The 17,400-nt window shown below is 36.0% G+C and overlaps 1 protein-coding gene across 1 annotated transcript in view; it reads left to right on the plus strand.

Annotated features, from left to right (window-relative positions):
- CFAP299 (cilia and flagella associated protein 299) overlaps window positions 1-17,400 on the plus strand; it is a 633,586-nt gene that overhangs the window by 532,498 nt on the left and 83,688 nt on the right. Inside the window, exon 4 of the mRNA XM_047719655.1 lies at window positions 1,486-1,628. Within this exon, the coding sequence (XP_047575611.1) occupies window positions 1,486-1,628 (143 nt within the window). The remainder of the gene's footprint in view (window positions 1-1,485; window positions 1,629-17,400) is intronic.

The following is a 17,400-nucleotide window of genomic DNA, read 5'->3' on the forward strand; positions in this document are numbered from 1 at the left end:
CACTCCTCCCCTCACCTGACAGGCTCCTGGTCTAGGTCTTTACATGCCTCACTTTTTCTCATCCAAGCTTCAAGTCTTGGTTTAAACTGACCTCCTCGGGGCGCCTGGGTGGCTCAGTGGGTTAAGCCACTGCCTTCGGCTCAGGTCATGATCTCAGGGTCCTGGGATCGAGTCCCACATCGGGCTCTCTGCTCAGCAGGGAGCCTGCTTCCTCCCCTCTCTCTTCTGCCTGCCTCTCCGTCTACTTGTAATCTCTCTCTGTCAAATAAATAAAAAAAAAAAAAAACTTAAACTGACCTCCTCAAAGTCTTTTCTGATGACCAAAAGTAGACTTCACCACCAACAATTCATTCTCTTGTCAACCATGTTCTTTATTTTTTTTTAATTTTTTATTTCAATTCAATTAGCCAACATATGTAGTAAGTACATCATTAGTTTCAGATGTAGCGTTCAATAATTTATCAGTCGCATACAACACTGAGTGCTCATCAAATCATGTGCTTTCCTTAATGCCCATCATCCAGTTACCCATCCCCCCACCCATGTCCACTCCAGCAACTCTCAGTTTGTTTCCTATAGTTAAGAGTCTCTCATGGTTTTTCTCCCTCTCTGATGACTTCATTCTCTAATCTACCATGTTCTTTATTTGCTTTGTGGCATTTATCACTCACTGGAAATACTTTTTTCCTTTTCATGTCTTATCTGTCTCCCCTCACCAGAGCATACATTCTCAGAGGCCAGGGTACTTACTGTCTTGTATCCTTGGCACCTTCAACAGTATCTAATATGTAGCAAGTGCACAATGATATTTGTTCAGGAATTAATATGAATGAGAAATATGTACTTTTTATTTTGACCTATGGACTTAATTTGGAAGGTGACTTTATTTATAAAGAGATTTTAATTTTATTAAGAGACTTTTTGGCTCTCACAATAATGAGAAGGGACCAATTTATATCTTTATAATGGAAAATACATAGGAATTGAGATAGAAAAATGATGTAGTGATTAAAGAGACAAACACAAGAACTTGGGTTTTAATCTCAATTTTTTGATTACTAACTGTGAGACTATTAGTGAGGTACTCAGCCTCTTTGTTCCTTAGTTTTCTTATCTAAAGAAATTATGACAATGAGAAGACAATAGGATTTGGGGGAAAGGAAATAAATTAATGTTCTACAAACACTTAAAATGTCTGCCTTTTGGAAGACCTTAAGTTAATTATTGATATTGTCTTATAAAATTATTGTAAATGTACATTATACTCCTGTGCAGTTAACTTTTCATGAATTTCTTCATGTGTCAGGATTAAATAATCATACCTGCTTCATAGGATCATGGTGAGAGTGAAACGTAAAGTACTTAGAATGGGGTCTAGCACATGTAACACTCAAAAACTAGATTTTATTATCATATGCAATATATTCAAATGACTTTTATTTATTTACTCTTTTCATTCTGTTTCTTTTGTGTGTGTGCTACCAGACCGTGATCTTTATTCGTGACAAAAATTCTCATGGGCAGGAGATATCAGGATACATTGACTATGCCCACAGGCTAAAGATTGAAGATTTTGAAGTCTACTTTAGTGGAAAAAGAAGACTTCTTCCCAAACCCACAGATTTGAGGTAAATTTTATGTACTTCTCATACCTTCAGTAAGAGAACAAGCTCCTCAGAGGTATGGCAAAAGATTCTTATTTTATGTTCTGCATCATGCCGAGAGTGGAATATACACATATACATTATATATATATATAATGTATATGTATATATATGGAATGTGGTAAGACTGGCTTGAATAAAAATTTTTAAAAATTTAAATGCGCAATGAACATAGATGCATTTTTCCCATCAACATTCTGATGAAGAGAAATTTTCAGAGATGAGGTAAGTAAATTCTCAGTGATTTTCCTTTTAAATTAAAAGTAGAGCTTAAAAATGGCTAATCTTATAAGGCTCTTGGATCACTTGGCACTTGGTCTGCTTAGGAGCTACAAGAACAGTCCACCTGACACGTTTTCCCTCTCTTTTCTTTGACCACCAACCAAAGTACAAGCCTTTGCCTACCTTTGCCTCCTTTACTCTCACTGCTGGCCTATTCTGGGATTCCTTCCCACCCATCATTCTGTTTACCATTCACCCCTACCCCTTCCTCTGGAGACCTTGTCCTATCACATATGATCTGCTCCTTCCTGTCAGTTTGTTCACAGATCAGCCCTTGTATCTCTTTGGGAATAGGTCTTAAGCTAATTTTTTAGTTCTTTTACTTTCCATAGAATCCAGAAGTGGTAGCAGCTTTCTACTTGAACTGTTCTCTATATCCAGATTGTTCGACACTTGTAACAACACTCTCCTTTGACATTCCTGCTGTCTTTTACCCATCATTATTGCTATTTTCTTTTATTTTTTTATTTATTTACTTGACAGAGATCACAAGTAGTCAGAGAGACAGGCAGAGAGAGAGACTGGGAAGCAGGCTCCCTGCTGAGCAGAGAGCCGGATGCGGGGCTCGATCCCAGGACCCTGAGATCATGACCTGAGCCGAAGGCAGGGGCTTTAACCCACTGAGTCACCAAGGCGCCCCCCTTATTGCTATTTTCTAAAGACTTCTTAACCCATCACCACCTTAATGGACCTACCTCTTTTCTGATCCCACCTAGATGTACGGCATGCCATTTAATTTCCCTCTGTAATAATCTGTTTTTGTGCTTTTGCTAACTTCAAGGGTAGATTGATAAGGACTTTGTTTTCTGTACCTGTAATTGAATTCCTGGGTTCTTGTAGAGGTAATTTTAGGAAATTTCACTAAGGTGTGGCTATCCAAAAATATTCTAAATCTTCACTGGTCTCTCAAGATCTTTGTTGTCAACTGCTGACACTGACTCCTCTCACTGTATGATTTGCCTCACATTGCACAGATTACACTGAGTCTAAACATAGAAACTACCAAATGATCTCTTTTTTCCAGGCTTTTTTCCAGTGATGTTTCTAAAACAACATAGTTCTGACCTTAGGTGGCTGCACCTTCTTCTTTTAGAAATAGATTTATTTCTTGAAAAAAAAAATAATACTTCAGTCTTACCAAGTGAAGTATTTCTTTTATACATGCACCTACTCTCACAAATTTTTTACAGATTCAGAGAAAAAAATTACTTGTTCTGTTTAGAGCTAATTTATCCAACTTTTTTTTGATGCTTTCCATCCTTCTTTCTGCTGAAACTATTTTTCATGTGTTCCCCCTGTTTTTTAGAAATTCTCAAATTCACTCTCTTGACTGACTCCTTTATCTCACCTCTAAACATGCTGAAGCCATTTCTATTTAGAAAAAGGAGAAGCCATTTCTATTTTAAAAGATTATTTCTATTAAAAATCCCCTTTTGCACTCCAACTATTGAACTGCCTCTCTTTTGGTTTTCAGCTAATCTCCTAAAACTAGCAGGTGTTCCAATTCTCACTGCTCACGTAGGCACTAACCCATGGTAATTAGGTCTGTGCCACTATTATTCAAATGGAATGACTCCTGGTAACAGCACCGGTGACTGCCAACTTGGAAAACCCATGGATTATTTCCAGCTCTTCTCTTCCTTAACTTCTCTACAGTATTTGATTAGTGTTGATTAATCATTATGCTGACTAATTCTTTCTTCTCAAAACTATTCAAATGCCCTTTTTATTTTCAGAATCCCTCAGTAAATTCTTCCCTTGTTTATTTTGTACACGTTGGAATTCGTCAGAGTTCATCCTTCGATTTCGTTTCTTACCATCTACATTTTCCTGGGTGATTTGATCACTTTCCTAGAGGGGAGCTGTTGTTCTTATTTCATATTCAGTTATCCCACTGCTTACTTCAGAGAACTTTCTGTGTATTCCTTTAGCACCTAAAACTTATTTTCAAAATTAAACTCATCTTAATCTCTGTAGTTTGCTGTTGCTTCTGTATCCTCCATCTTGGCAAATGGCACCACCTTCGCAACCCAAGGCAAAATCCAGATGTTATTCTAGACCTCTTCCTCTCTACCACCACTTCATAACTAATAATTTACTAAAAATGCCAGATTCTATAACCTTAACATCTTTGTTTATATTAAAGCAAATGTTAGATGTGTCATTTCACCTATATGAGTTGTTCATATTACTATTTCATTATGAATCTTTATCTGATAACATTTTAACAGAAAATACCTAACAAATAATTCCTTAATATTCTCTAATACCTAGTTAGTCCTTATTCGTATTTTACTGTCTTAAAGTTATCTTTTCACAGTTGATTTGACCACATCAAAATCCAAATAATATTGTGTTTTTTTATTCTATCTTTTATAATTCTTTTACTATATAACAGTTCCTTCCTTATTTTTTATTATTTTATGCTGTTGGTTTGTCGGAGACACTATGTCATTCATCCCAAGAAATGTCTCATAATCTACATGTGACTGATCACTTCATGCTGTTGTTTCACATCCTCCTCTATCTTTCTATTTCCTGTCAACTGGCCTGATAAAATCCAGTCTCCATTTTTTTTTCAGCTAACCACTTTTAATCCTGAAGTTCAAGGTGAGCTCTTGATCAGTGGGTTCAGCTGGTGTCAGTCTGATCACTCCACCAGAAAGTTCCCCATTGGTTCATGTAAATGGTTTTAGAATACAGTAACAAAAGCTACCTAAATGTATTTACAGAAGGTTGTATAATGGTAATTCTCTAAATCTAGCATTCATTCTGCATTATTTAGCCAGAATTCTTCCATCGAGAATAACTTTTTCTCATCACTTGGTTACCCTAAAATAGAATTCAGTGCATACAGAAATACAAAATAAATATTTGATTATTTCCTTAAATTTATGGGAAAAATGCAAAGCCTGAAGCACAATGGAGTACACAGGTAATGCCAAATTGTTTTCAAAGTGGTTCTACCAGTTTGTACCCACCAGAAGTACTATGTAAGTGTTCCAGTTGACAGACATTTTCCCCACTTTACTGAGTTACAAATGATCTCTCATTTTGGCTTTTAACTTTCATTTCTGTAATTACTTATCAGATTGGGCATCTTTCATTGGTTGATCAAATTTCCTCTATGTGAATTATCTATTAAGACTTTTCCCCATCTTTTTTATTGGTTATTTATTTCTCCTTTTCTTATACATTGTGAATTCTTTTTATTTTTATCTTTTGGACATTGATCAATCATTTGCCATTTGTATATATTGAAAAAATACCATCTTCTGTGTGCAATTCTCCTTTAACTTCCTGTACATTGACTTTTGATAGAAGTCAGAAGTTTTGATAGATTAATACATTTTACTAATCTTTTCATCTGAGGTTTGCATTTTTTTGTGTTTTGTTTAATCAAACTCTGCATTTATGCAGGGCATAAAAATATTGTCCTATAGAGTGTAGTTTTGCTTTTTATTTTATATCTTCAGTGTACCCAGATTTAATGTTATATATGATAATTGATTGGGTAAGGGTCCACTTTTTATTATTGTTTTCCTAAATGACTAATAATTTGTCCTAGAATACTTACTGAAAAGTCCACTATCTTCTCTCTCACATGTGCAGCACCATTTGTGTCTTAAGTTATTTTCTGTACGTGTTTATTTCTGGGCTCACTCTTTAGTTTTATTGGTCTTTCCTTGAAATAATAGAATCTTGGTCATTTGGTATATTTTAGTGATAGTTTTTAAAATAAAGACAGTTTTTCTTCAGAAGCATCTAGGCTGTGCTTGTCCTTCACTCTAACATATAAATTTTAGAATCAGAGTGTGAAGTTCACACACACAAAAAAAGTTGTAATTTTAATTGGAATTGCTTTCAAGTTATGGCCAATGTACAAGTAACAGCGTCTTTATGATATTCAGTTTTCCATTTATTTATTTAATTTATTTACACCTTTAAAAATTTCTTTTAATAATATTTTATGTTTTCTAATTAGTGAGTTTTACCATTTTTTTTTCTCATGGATGCCATATTATTTCTGAGGTTTTAAACAAAGTTAGCTCTATTCTGATGATTCTCACTGGATAATTTTTACCACATGAGTTTAATGTAAGCCATCTATCAGAATCAAACTTCATATTTTTCACTCAAGAGATTTCACACCAATAAATGATTAAACAGTGTTACCAGGGGGGTAAAAATATCTTTGGTATACGTATTCACCTACTTAGCTCAACTTAGAAGTCAAACAAAGACTTTAAAATTAAAGATTCACTTACCTTTTGATGTGCTATTCTACTCTGTGAAGGAAGAGACATTAGTTCTGTGATTGGAATCTTGTTTTGTGGAAAATAGAAATATTGACAGCTATGGCTATTATGCAACACAACAGAAGAGAGGGCCCTGAAAACTTGATGTCTTGTCAGTTCACACTCCCTCCGCCCATTTGTTTAAGATTCAGTACCTTCCTGTCAGCATATGTGAGTACCTCACAAGTCAATAGGATGTTGCCATGTAGGGAGCTCACATTTTCCCACAACTTAGTGAAATGGGTTCAAGACGAATTATTACCATCTGAGAGAGGAGAAGCTAGAGCAGACCACTTGCTAAAGTTCACGAGAGAGAAACAGGGTGAGTGATAACAAGTTCTTAGGAATTACAATTCACTGCTCACCTCCAGAACACTATTCTGAGTTTAAAAGCTTTTGTAGCCTGAATGTGATTGCACTACATAGGATCCCTGAGTTATATTCTGCCCCACGTTTAGCTGCTTACATATCCATATTTATATATCCATATAATTTCCACAAAGATCTAAAGTCTGCCTGTAGAGCTCTACCTATCCCTCGAGTAGACTGGTCAGGAGGAAATGAAAAGTTTTCTTTGTGTTTCTCTTTAGAGAGTCTATGAAATATTCATACCCTTGACCGAGGAATGCCCCTAAATATTAAAGCCTTGAGATATTATTATCAAATTTCCCTTGCAATCCCATTGTCTGTTTTATTAAAATATTTAACATGCCAAACTTCTGAAGTTGGAATTTAAAGTTGTGTTTATCCTGTGCTTAAGTGTGTTCTCATGAAAGCATCTGGTTCTCAAGTTTAAAAGAAAAAGGTTCTCAAGTTTAAAAGAAAAAGGAGTAAATGACTCAGTTCTGCACAGAGTATAAAAATATTGCCTGTTTTTAAGGTTATTAATATTGTTCCACATCTAAATTTGGTGACTAATTAGTAAAATATCCATTTAGTCTCTTCAACAGATATTTGCTGAATTTGAAAGAAAAGGAATACTTTGGGTGAAAAAGGATTCTGACCGAGGGAGACTTTCCGCAACCACCAGCTCCTTGATACGCAAAGTGTGGTCCATAGACCAATAGCACCTATAAAGTTCGAGAAGCATACTCTAAGCATACTGTGCTGTCCAGCAGAGTAGTCATGAGCCACATGTGGCTGCTGAGCACTTTAAATGTGATTATCTGAATTAAGCTATTCTAAAAGTATAAAATATATACCTGATTTCTAAGATTTATCATAAAAATATTAACTATCTTATTAATAAATCTGCATTAATTACATGCTAAAATGATATGTTAGATATGTAGGGTTAAATGAGACATATTATTAAAATTATTCTCACCTTTTAACTTTTCTTTAGTGTGGCTGTTAGAAAATTTACAATGACATACGTGGCTTATGTTTATGACTCAATTCTCTCGATAGATAAATCTGGTCTACTTGTCCTCACCCCAGAGTTTCAATCCCATCCTGATCTTTAGAACCAGTATTAATCTTAGATAGGCATGATGTAAGAAACCATAGACTAGAGATCACTAGTTAGTGGTGTCTGGATGCAGACACGTTTTGTTTGGCCTACACAACGTATCTAAAAATTGCATCAGTGCTTGAGAAATAGGAAATGTCACATAAAATATATTGGATTTGCAGATTCTCTTAAAAACTAATAAGGTCTTCCCACACTGAGCCTGCATTCTCTCATTGCAACCATCACCTAGAATTAAATAGCAGCTGCCTTCTGAGATGGGCTATGTTCTCACCAGATTAACATAGACGTAGACTTGACCACTCACACATCTTGGCATCTACACCATCCCCCTCAAGTCACTCATTTAGAGTACCTCCTGGATTCTCCCAAGTATTTGAATCTCTGACTACTAGCCTAAATTACCATCTCAGATGTTAGAAGTTATATTTGCCATTAGCCCAGTCATGCCCTCTGTTGTTCTCCCCCTTTGGTGAGGTTAATTTCAGCCCTCAGGCTCTTCCAAACTACTGAGGCAAAGTCTGAGATAACTTTGATCCTGATAAAGATTAACTGAGCATTTATGTGGACAAGGCACTGAGCTAAATAATTTATAATTTATATTCATTTTTTCACTTACTTGACTACTTCATGGATTTTTTTTTCACATTCTGACATCAAAGAATCTGCATCATAGAGATGTTAATTTGCTTAACCCAAAGTTACACACAGAGACATTTGCACCCACAACTAGAAATCCAGGACCAAAGAGGGAATCTGTGGAACACCAAATACCATATTTTTTTTTAAAATCGATACATGATTCTACTTTCAGACTCTGTTGTGAAAAGATATAATTTTCCTCTTTGGTCTCATATCCATATCCTAGTCATTGTCAGGTTGTATATTTCTTTTGCAGATGTGTATCTGACTTGACAAGACCTAATTTGGGATTGTTTTTCAGAACTTGAAGCAATCCCGCTATCCACAGTTAAGACTGGGGAATTTCAGCCATCCTGTACCCACCCTTGCCACTTCCTCCTTTCATTGAGCTTGGCAGAAAACAGCCCTTTGTACTTAACCAGGCTTATATTTTCAGTCACTATGAGTAAGAATTACAGTGTCCCACAGCTTTGTGTGTGGAAGAGCTCTGGCCAGAACTAAAAGTGGCCTTTAATTGTGGCTTCAACCTAAAAGTCTTTAGGGAAAAATTGGCCCTGACTTGTTGAACCTCAGTTATGTCCCAGGATACTTTTAGAATCTATTCATATCCTCTGAACTGTGGTTCACATAATTTTTGTAATATTTACTTGGAATTCTTATACAAATAAATTTAATTTTCCAGTACTTAACTCATTTCAGTTTCTCTTTATCCCAAGCTAAACATTAAGTACTATCTCTCATGGACAACTCAAGGATGGAGAAGAGAGCTCCCCAAAGCTATATTAAGATGAACCTCCTCCTGCCTGTCTATATAAAACCCAAATATACTGAAACTAACTTTTCCTACCAAATTCCTTCTGAAGTATCTGCCTGCATTGTTCTACAGTAGAATTTTATTCAGACCCTGTTTGTCTCATTTCTTTAAAAAAAAATCAGAATACCAGAACAATCATCTGGTGGTCTCTTTAATTGTCTACAATATGCTTCCCTGACGATAAGTGAATAATTAGAGTGAATTATTAGTAATAATAATAAGGGTAAACCTTAAGTGAATAATTAGAGATCTGAGACAACCTTAAACATTTCACCAAGCATCTCCTAAGAATAAGAACATCCCCCTATATAACATCATGTTATCATACATAAGAAAATTAGTAATTATTTCCTACTGTCATCTAATATCCGGCTCATATGCAAATTGTCTCAAGTTCTCAAAAGGTGTTTTCTGACTAGTTTTGGGAAGCATCATCCAATCAGTGTTCAAAAATTGCATAGCTTATGCCTCTCGGCTATCTTTCACTCTAAGATAGCCCCACACATAGGAGAGCTCTGCACATCCCAACAAGAAGTTTATGTTTTTGTTTTTTCTCTTGGTCATGACATTGACTTTTTAATGAGATAAGTCCAATTGTTTTTTACATTGCCCTGCATTCTGGGTTTTTCTGATTGTTTCCTTGTGGTCTCTTTTGACTTGTTTCTCTTGTCCTTGAATTTTCTTTAAACTGAGAGGTAAATCACAAGGCTTGATTCTATTAAGTGTAAATATTTTTTCACTAAGAATTCTCCATTGGTGAGTAACTACACATTCCAGCATATCAGAAGGCAATTAATGTCAAGTTGTCCCATCATTAGTCATGCTCAGTTTGGACTGGGGTTAAAGAAGAATTGCTAAATATCTCCTCTGAAAAGATTTTCATTCGTTGTCAAGCTTTTTTATAGTAGCTTAACTAATATCAACTAATATTTATGTGTTTATACAAACTTATTTGTTTGTCTAATTTTCCTGTTCAAAATTTACACTTTTAAAAGAAAGGCTACTAGCAAATTAATCTTCATATCCAGAATTCTTTTCATTTAATTTACTAAATTAGAAGAAAAGATGGTAATCACCATAACAGAATTTAAATGGCATTAAAACTATAGTGTAGAATTATCAGAGATCATAGACAACTTCAGGTGGCACCAGATTATACTTGCTTACTGTTCAGAACCCAGAACCAGTTTCCTAGAGAAGGTGTCAGCTTCCCAGGCCATTCTACAAAATGCCAACTCCATTATTTTTATTTAAAAAGTAATTTTTTATATGTAACAAAAAGAAACTTGAAGATATCAAAGAAATATCTCCATCCCCCTGCACCTTCCCTGTCTCAGCTATGTAATAACAATCTCATTTGGATTAATAGAATAAGTAGTGACTCACCATGATCACCTTCCTTCAGACGTCACATCAGTGGCCATCACGGAATCAAAAAAGTCATGTAACATGATATCTTGGGGAACACATCTTGCTCTCTGAAGTCATAGGCAAAATCAGTTTCTATTCTTAGAATACATATAAGTCAATACATTCCAGGTAGATTCTGTTAACACAGAAGTGTTAAGTCCAACACTTAAAACTTGGAAAATACTAGAAATCTACTGATGATTGGAAATCTAGAAATATAAAAATGCTTGAGTGTAAATCTCACAAATGAGAAGAAGATTCATGGCTTGCTTTCGCACAAAAGAGTAGATGTAACAGAATTGGGACTAGATCCCAAGTGTCCTAATCCCAAATCCAGATTCTTTTAACATTCCAGTGTGCTGTGTATTTATCTAAATGTACATATGACTTGAGAGTCTGCATTTTACTTTACTTCGTTTTATTTTAAAAACAACACTAGCTTAACTAGTGATAATCAAAATCTGGTCTACTTGCTGTAATTAATTTTTATAATCTCCCCTCCATCTGTGCCATTTTCCTTCATCTATGGTTGAGGTAACATGCAGAGAAACTAGAGAGTGAAATCACATGGACTAAATCCAAATCAATCTACAGTACTTCTGGTGAGGGAATTCTGAAGCCATTCTGGAACTGAATTTAACAGAGAGACTTACTGCTCTCTTTCCACCCTGATTCCCCCGACTCCAGAAATTCTGCTCTCCACATTAGAAAAGTCATCTCAAACTTCAAGAGTTGAGATTAGCATTCAGCAAGACAGAAGTCTACTTAAACATTTTTTTAGGATTCAAGGCAAGCAAAACCTTCCGGTATTAGATTAAAAACTCCCATCAACTTCCCTGTCTTGTTTCATGTGTCTATCTACCTCTCTTCATGCTTTCATTACAAAGAACCACTCACTGTTTCCTAGATACATCATGCTCTTTCATGACCCTCTACTGGATATACCTGGACCCACATTCTCTACCCAGCAAGCCCTTTCTTAACGACACAGTTCAAGTGTGACCTTTTCCAAATTCTTCCGTTCCCTGAACTGAGTCCACCAAGGTGATTCCATATCCTTGTGTCTACCTCTTTTCTTTTATATTAATTACAACATGATTTTGACATGTTTACTGTGAGCTCTTCAGCACAGGAACAACCACGGTGTTGAAGGTTTCAGATACCAAATATCTGTACCTCCTCTCTTCTCATGGCTATAACTGCCAAGTAACTAATACAGCAATCCCTCTGGGGAGCCATCCAACAGATAGTTACAGAACACCTTTGATGTACCAAGTTCTAGGAGTGGGGATACAATAACCAGAAAAAAGTAAATATGTTCTCATAGAGTTTACGTTTGGTGGTAGGAGATAGAAAATAAACCAATGACAAATATGTCTGTCCATCTGTATGTATGTATACGTATACATATATGCTAAATAGACTTATGTTAAGTAATTAAGTAGAAATTTCAGCATCTCTACATCTATATGAAATGTCAGAGCAAGGTAAGTGCTGTGGAGGAAAATGGAGCCGGAAGGGGGGCTTCTGGGTGCCGTTTGAAATTGAGGTAGCCATGGAAGACCTCATTGCGCCATAAAGCTGGCACGAGCCCAGGGACCTGAAGGAACTGAGGCGGAGGGACCAGGCAGGAGGCCGGTGTAGGCCAAGGACTCAAGCTCCTGAGGTGGTCTGTGTGGGGAAGAGCTCGGCTGCAGTGGGGAAGTCATGCAAAGCAGGTTGGTAATGAGGTCAGGGAGGAAACAGGAGCCAATCACATAGGACATTACAAGTTGTAAGGACCGCATTTTCATTCTGAGTAAAATAGGGAGCCACTGGAGAGTTTTTAGCAGTGGACCAATGTGATAACATTACATTTTTGCCTAACCAGGGGCGCCTGGGTGGCTCAGTCTGTTAAGCGGCTGCTTCTAATTCAGGTCGTGATCTCAGGGTCCTGGGGTCAAGCCCTGCATTGCAAGGTTCCCTGCTCAGTGGGGAGTCTGTTTCTCCCTTTCCTTTTGTTTTTCCCACCCTGCTCATGCCTGTTCATTCACTCTCTCTCAAATAAATAAAATCTTAATTTTTTTTTTTTTTTTTACCCATACTATTTGCAGAATTGAGAGAAGATAGAAGTAAGGACAGAGGCCGTGGGAGGCAAAGTATTAGCTTTGTCCATGGTAGTCTGGTAACCCAAGCTCTGAGTTTTCTGATAAAGTTGGTCCAAGCTGTGGTTCTTAAACTTGACCATGCCCCCGAATCACCTGAAGTGCCTGTTAAAACCAGATTTCTGGGCCCTGTTCCCAGCAGCCCTATCTCACTAAGCTGCTACCTTCCAAAGGCCATGCGCCAGACAGCGAGAAGTCTCCAAGCAGCCCTGTGCTGACTTTTGGACACATGGACCCTGCCCTGGGAATGTATGGCTTGAAGCAGTCAGGTCGCCACCCTTCAACACAGACGTTTCCTACAGGATCCTCTTCTGTGGAGATGTGGACAGTGTATTTCTGTTTATAATATAGTTGCATCTGTGGTGCCGATCTAAAGCCTGGCACTTGGCAGGGACTTACTAAAAATTTATTACATGAATATTTGAATGAAATGAGCGATTTTTAATGAAGGAAATCTTTAACCTGATTTTGAAAAATTTCAGGAATGAAGTTTTTACTTAAAATATTTACTGGGGCTCCTGGGTGGCTCAGTCCTTAAACATCTGCCTTCAGCTCAGGTCATGATCTCAGGGTTCTGTAATTGAGCCCTGCATGGGGCTCCCTCCTCAGTGGGAGGCCTGCCTCTCCCTCTCCCACTCCCCATGCTTGTGTTCCCTCTCTCACTGTGTCTTTTTCTGTCAAATAAATAAATAAAATCTTAAAAAAATTTTTTTTTACTTATGGCGTGCCTGGGTGGCTCAGTCCATTAAGCATCTGACTCTTGATTTGGGCTCAGGTCATGATCTCAGGGTGGTGAGGTGGACCCCTGCATAGGGCTCTGAGCATGGAACCTGCTAAAAATTCACTCTCTCCTTCTCCACCTCCCCCTTCTCACATGCACTCTCTAAATAAATAAATAAACAAACAAACAAATAAAATCTTTTAAAAAATAAAATAAAATAATAAAATATTTACTTAAAAACCATCTTAGCATTGTGGAAAACAATTTCGATAAAAGAGAAAAGTTGTATATTAATTGCTTTTACTTAGGGTTGATTTTCATTTTGTTATAACTCTGGGTATCTGGCCCAATAATTTGAATCTGCACTGGCTATTAATACTATAGCAATTCTGTCAAAAGGTTATTATATTGTATTTTAAGTCTGGATTTTTGCTGCTGATTCACAAAATTTGCTTTGTTGGTAGGACAGAGTTTTCAGTAGATTTGAAACTGTCAGATAACTTGAGAACCTTTTCATAAGTGTTTTCCAAATCAAATTCCATCTCACAGTGTGAAGTAAAGGTTAGAAAATAATTAAAATTTTAGTATAAGCTTGCTTTCAATGTTTTCATAAGTATCCAAGAGTATAGGGTATGATACGTAATGTCTCTGCATTTCCTTTTGGCGTTAGTATAGAAAGGATTTTCTTTATAATATTGGATTCCCCGTTGGTTCCAGTTTGTTACAAAAAAAGGAATGCATTGGGCAACAGGACACAGCAGCTTGTGCTTGAACTTTAGAACTTCAACTGTCAAAATGCTCATAGAATTAAATTCACTTCATCTCCAATTTTAGGAAATTGAATGAAACAATGTGATACCAGTTTCTTCAAACAATATAAGATTTCATTTTTAAATATTACAAAATGTCAATAAATGTAAAAACCAGGACATTTTGAAAAAATCAAATTGATCTTAAAGATTTTGCTCTAAGGAGAGCCATCTGTGTATTATTTTGCATTTTCCCTACCTCTACTTTTAGGAGTAAAGATGGGTCATTTTAAAAGAACTAAATAATTTACTTCAATTTGATAATATGTCAGTTTGTATCCATGGGCTAACTTGAGAAGAATGAAACAGAACCCTGATTCAATTATGTCTGATCCTTGACTATTTCTGTAGGAAGATCCAGGAACATATGAAGATTTCACACCCAGTCCTAAGCATGTTCAACTGAAGTAGTCAAACGAGGCTGAGTTTTCTGGAGTATTTGAAGTCAGAAACCATTGATTCTTTGTCTACCTTTCCCACATTAGCAGAATTAGATGTTATTTAGCCATAGAAATGGCAGGATGGCGTATTTATTTAAACCCTTACACATACACACAAATATATGGTAAAGGCTTATTAACATATTAATATAATTCCGAGTCATTAATGTTCAACCACCCATAAATTTGTGAAGACACAACAGAAGGAAAGTTAATTTGGTGACAAATCTAAAAACCCTATACCAACATTGCTCTTCTTTTAACTCTCAGCATGTTTATTCTCTATTTTTTATATTTATATTTGATTTTTACTTATTTTTTGCCTAATAATTTTTTAAGAAACACTATAAACTAGATGAGCCCTTCAGTTGTATAATTCTACGCACAATCACACCTTACAATCCCGTAACATGTGCATGCATCTCTCTACCGAAACCTAATGACACAGAATAATGGTACTTTCTTAAGCAGTATAGCTTCTTCAGTCATAACTCAGAACTCAAGGGGTCATTTCCCTCTCCCAAATAAAGAAAGCAATAAGCAAGTCCAAAACGAAAAAGCAAGTCATTGGGCATGCCGACACACTGTCTTATTAGTCCCATAATCTCTAATTCATTATCCTCCGTCTGACGGGAAGTCTGCATTATCAAACCTTTGGGGTTTTCCTGTTTAAACTGTAGAGTATTCTGGGTGCCTAAGTCCTTTGACTATGACGCACTATCAAGAAAGTGAAGAAAAATGAACATGGAAAAAATAGGAAGGGAAAGGAAAGGAAATGAAACAAAATGAAAGGAAAGGGAAACCGAAAGAAGAAAGAGAGGGAGGAAAGGAAGGAAGGTAGGAGGAAGGAAGGAATAGAAAGAAAAAGCAAAGAAGAGAGAGAGGGAGGAAGAAAGGCTTGAGGTTTATTGAGATAACTTTAAGAAATCTCAAATCTTTTCATTTCATGTGTGAATACATGAAATGAGCCCATTAAACAATAATTTTTGCCTTGGTTCTTCAAGGCATTATGTCTCATGTTAATTAAAGCCACTTTAAAAACATTTGGGTGAAATACTCCATAGTTGGTTAATCGACCTGTAATAGATGAGAACAAAACTAGAAACTTTCTCAATTTCCTGGAAAGGTTTATTTGCTTTATTTTCCAAATGCCTCCTTTATGTTCCTTATAAATCTAGGATTGTCCTTTTAGTTTTCAAGGAATACATATGACTTGAATGATATAGAACCAGATAATTATGCTTGGGTCTTTCTGTAGTCAGTCTCCTTGAATGCTCTCTTAAAGAAAGGTAGCAAACAGAACTGTCACAAAGAGATTTACGTCACTATTTCTGTGCAAGGCATATAGGATTAGCCCATAGTCTCAACTTGACTAAAGATGAAAATGAGCTGTTTAGCTCATCTGGGAAGCAGCTGTGCAAAACTATGGAAGGCAGTGGTAAAGAAAAACCACTATTAGGTAAACAAAAGTAACAGAAAGATGGTGAAAAGGGTAAAGGAGTAAGAAATTAGAATCCATTCAAACAAAACTTTTGGATGAATGCGGAAGAAAGTCTTTTCCTGCCAACCTAGTAAATGTTTAATCTGGAAAAGCATGCTTCCACATCTGGCTTATATTTTATATTGTAAATATTAATTCTTTCATTTTTTAAATTTTATTTTTGATGTAAATGTTGGTTTGTTAACAAAAATAAAATAAAAATCAGTGGAGAGATGTGGTATTAATATTACAAATGCTAAGTATTTCAAATAAAATATTCAAAATACAAACTATTACTTGCTCTCAAACATAGGCTAACAAAGCCTCTAAAGAAGAAAAGTGAAAATATTGGAAATAATAAACATTTATATTATTTGAATATGAGTCACCTAATATGGTAAATACCATGGAAAAGCGCTCCAAATGACCAGAGTAGTTATTTTGTGATACTTGCAATTCAGTATGATTTTCAGAGTGGGTATAATTTATTTAAAGAAAACAAGGAAGTAAAAATGATTCACTTACGTTTATTTGTTTGAGGACAATATTGTAATGTTTGAAGGAATAAGCTAGTTCCAAAATGAATTATTACTTAATTTTCGGAGCAACGACTCTGAGGACTGCTACTCTTCTACTTGCTGAGTCAGCCGTGCGACTTAGCATGTGGCCTCCCATGGCTTCTTGGCCCTTCTTTCCAGAGCTTGAAAAAGTCAGGTCAGGTGTAAGGCCAGTAGCTCCACGAAAGAAAAGATAAATGGCATAAATTAGAAGTCTGTGTACCTGGGAAGAGAAATAAGTACAATTGAACGATAATTTTCCTCTGTTTCTGCTTGTAGTGATAGATAATAACTTACGTTTGTGAGTTCATAGCACATTTTCACAAGCATTGTGTCATTTTCAGGATCTTCACCCATACATTTTTTTTTCACCTAGTAATTTCAACACAATGACTCAGAATAATAAAACGTTACAATAAAATATCTACAACGTTTATTACAGGAACACAGATTAAGATGTGGTTAATTAAACATTTGGGGAAGTACAAGAAAGGTTGCTGCTGCCAAAAAAAATAATAATTCATTTTGTCCTTGAAAAATGAGTAGGCGTCTGCCCAAAAGAGTAGTGGAGGATTGGGTATTCTAGGTATGAGCAGAAACATGAGCAAACATGACAAATTTAGGAACAGTGAGTAACTGATACCTATTCGGCTATCTCAACTCCATAT

This window comes from Lutra lutra, chromosome 2 (assembly GCF_902655055.1).
Source record: "Lutra lutra chromosome 2, mLutLut1.2, whole genome shotgun sequence".
NCBI lineage: Eukaryota > Metazoa > Chordata > Mammalia > Carnivora > Mustelidae > Lutra > Lutra lutra.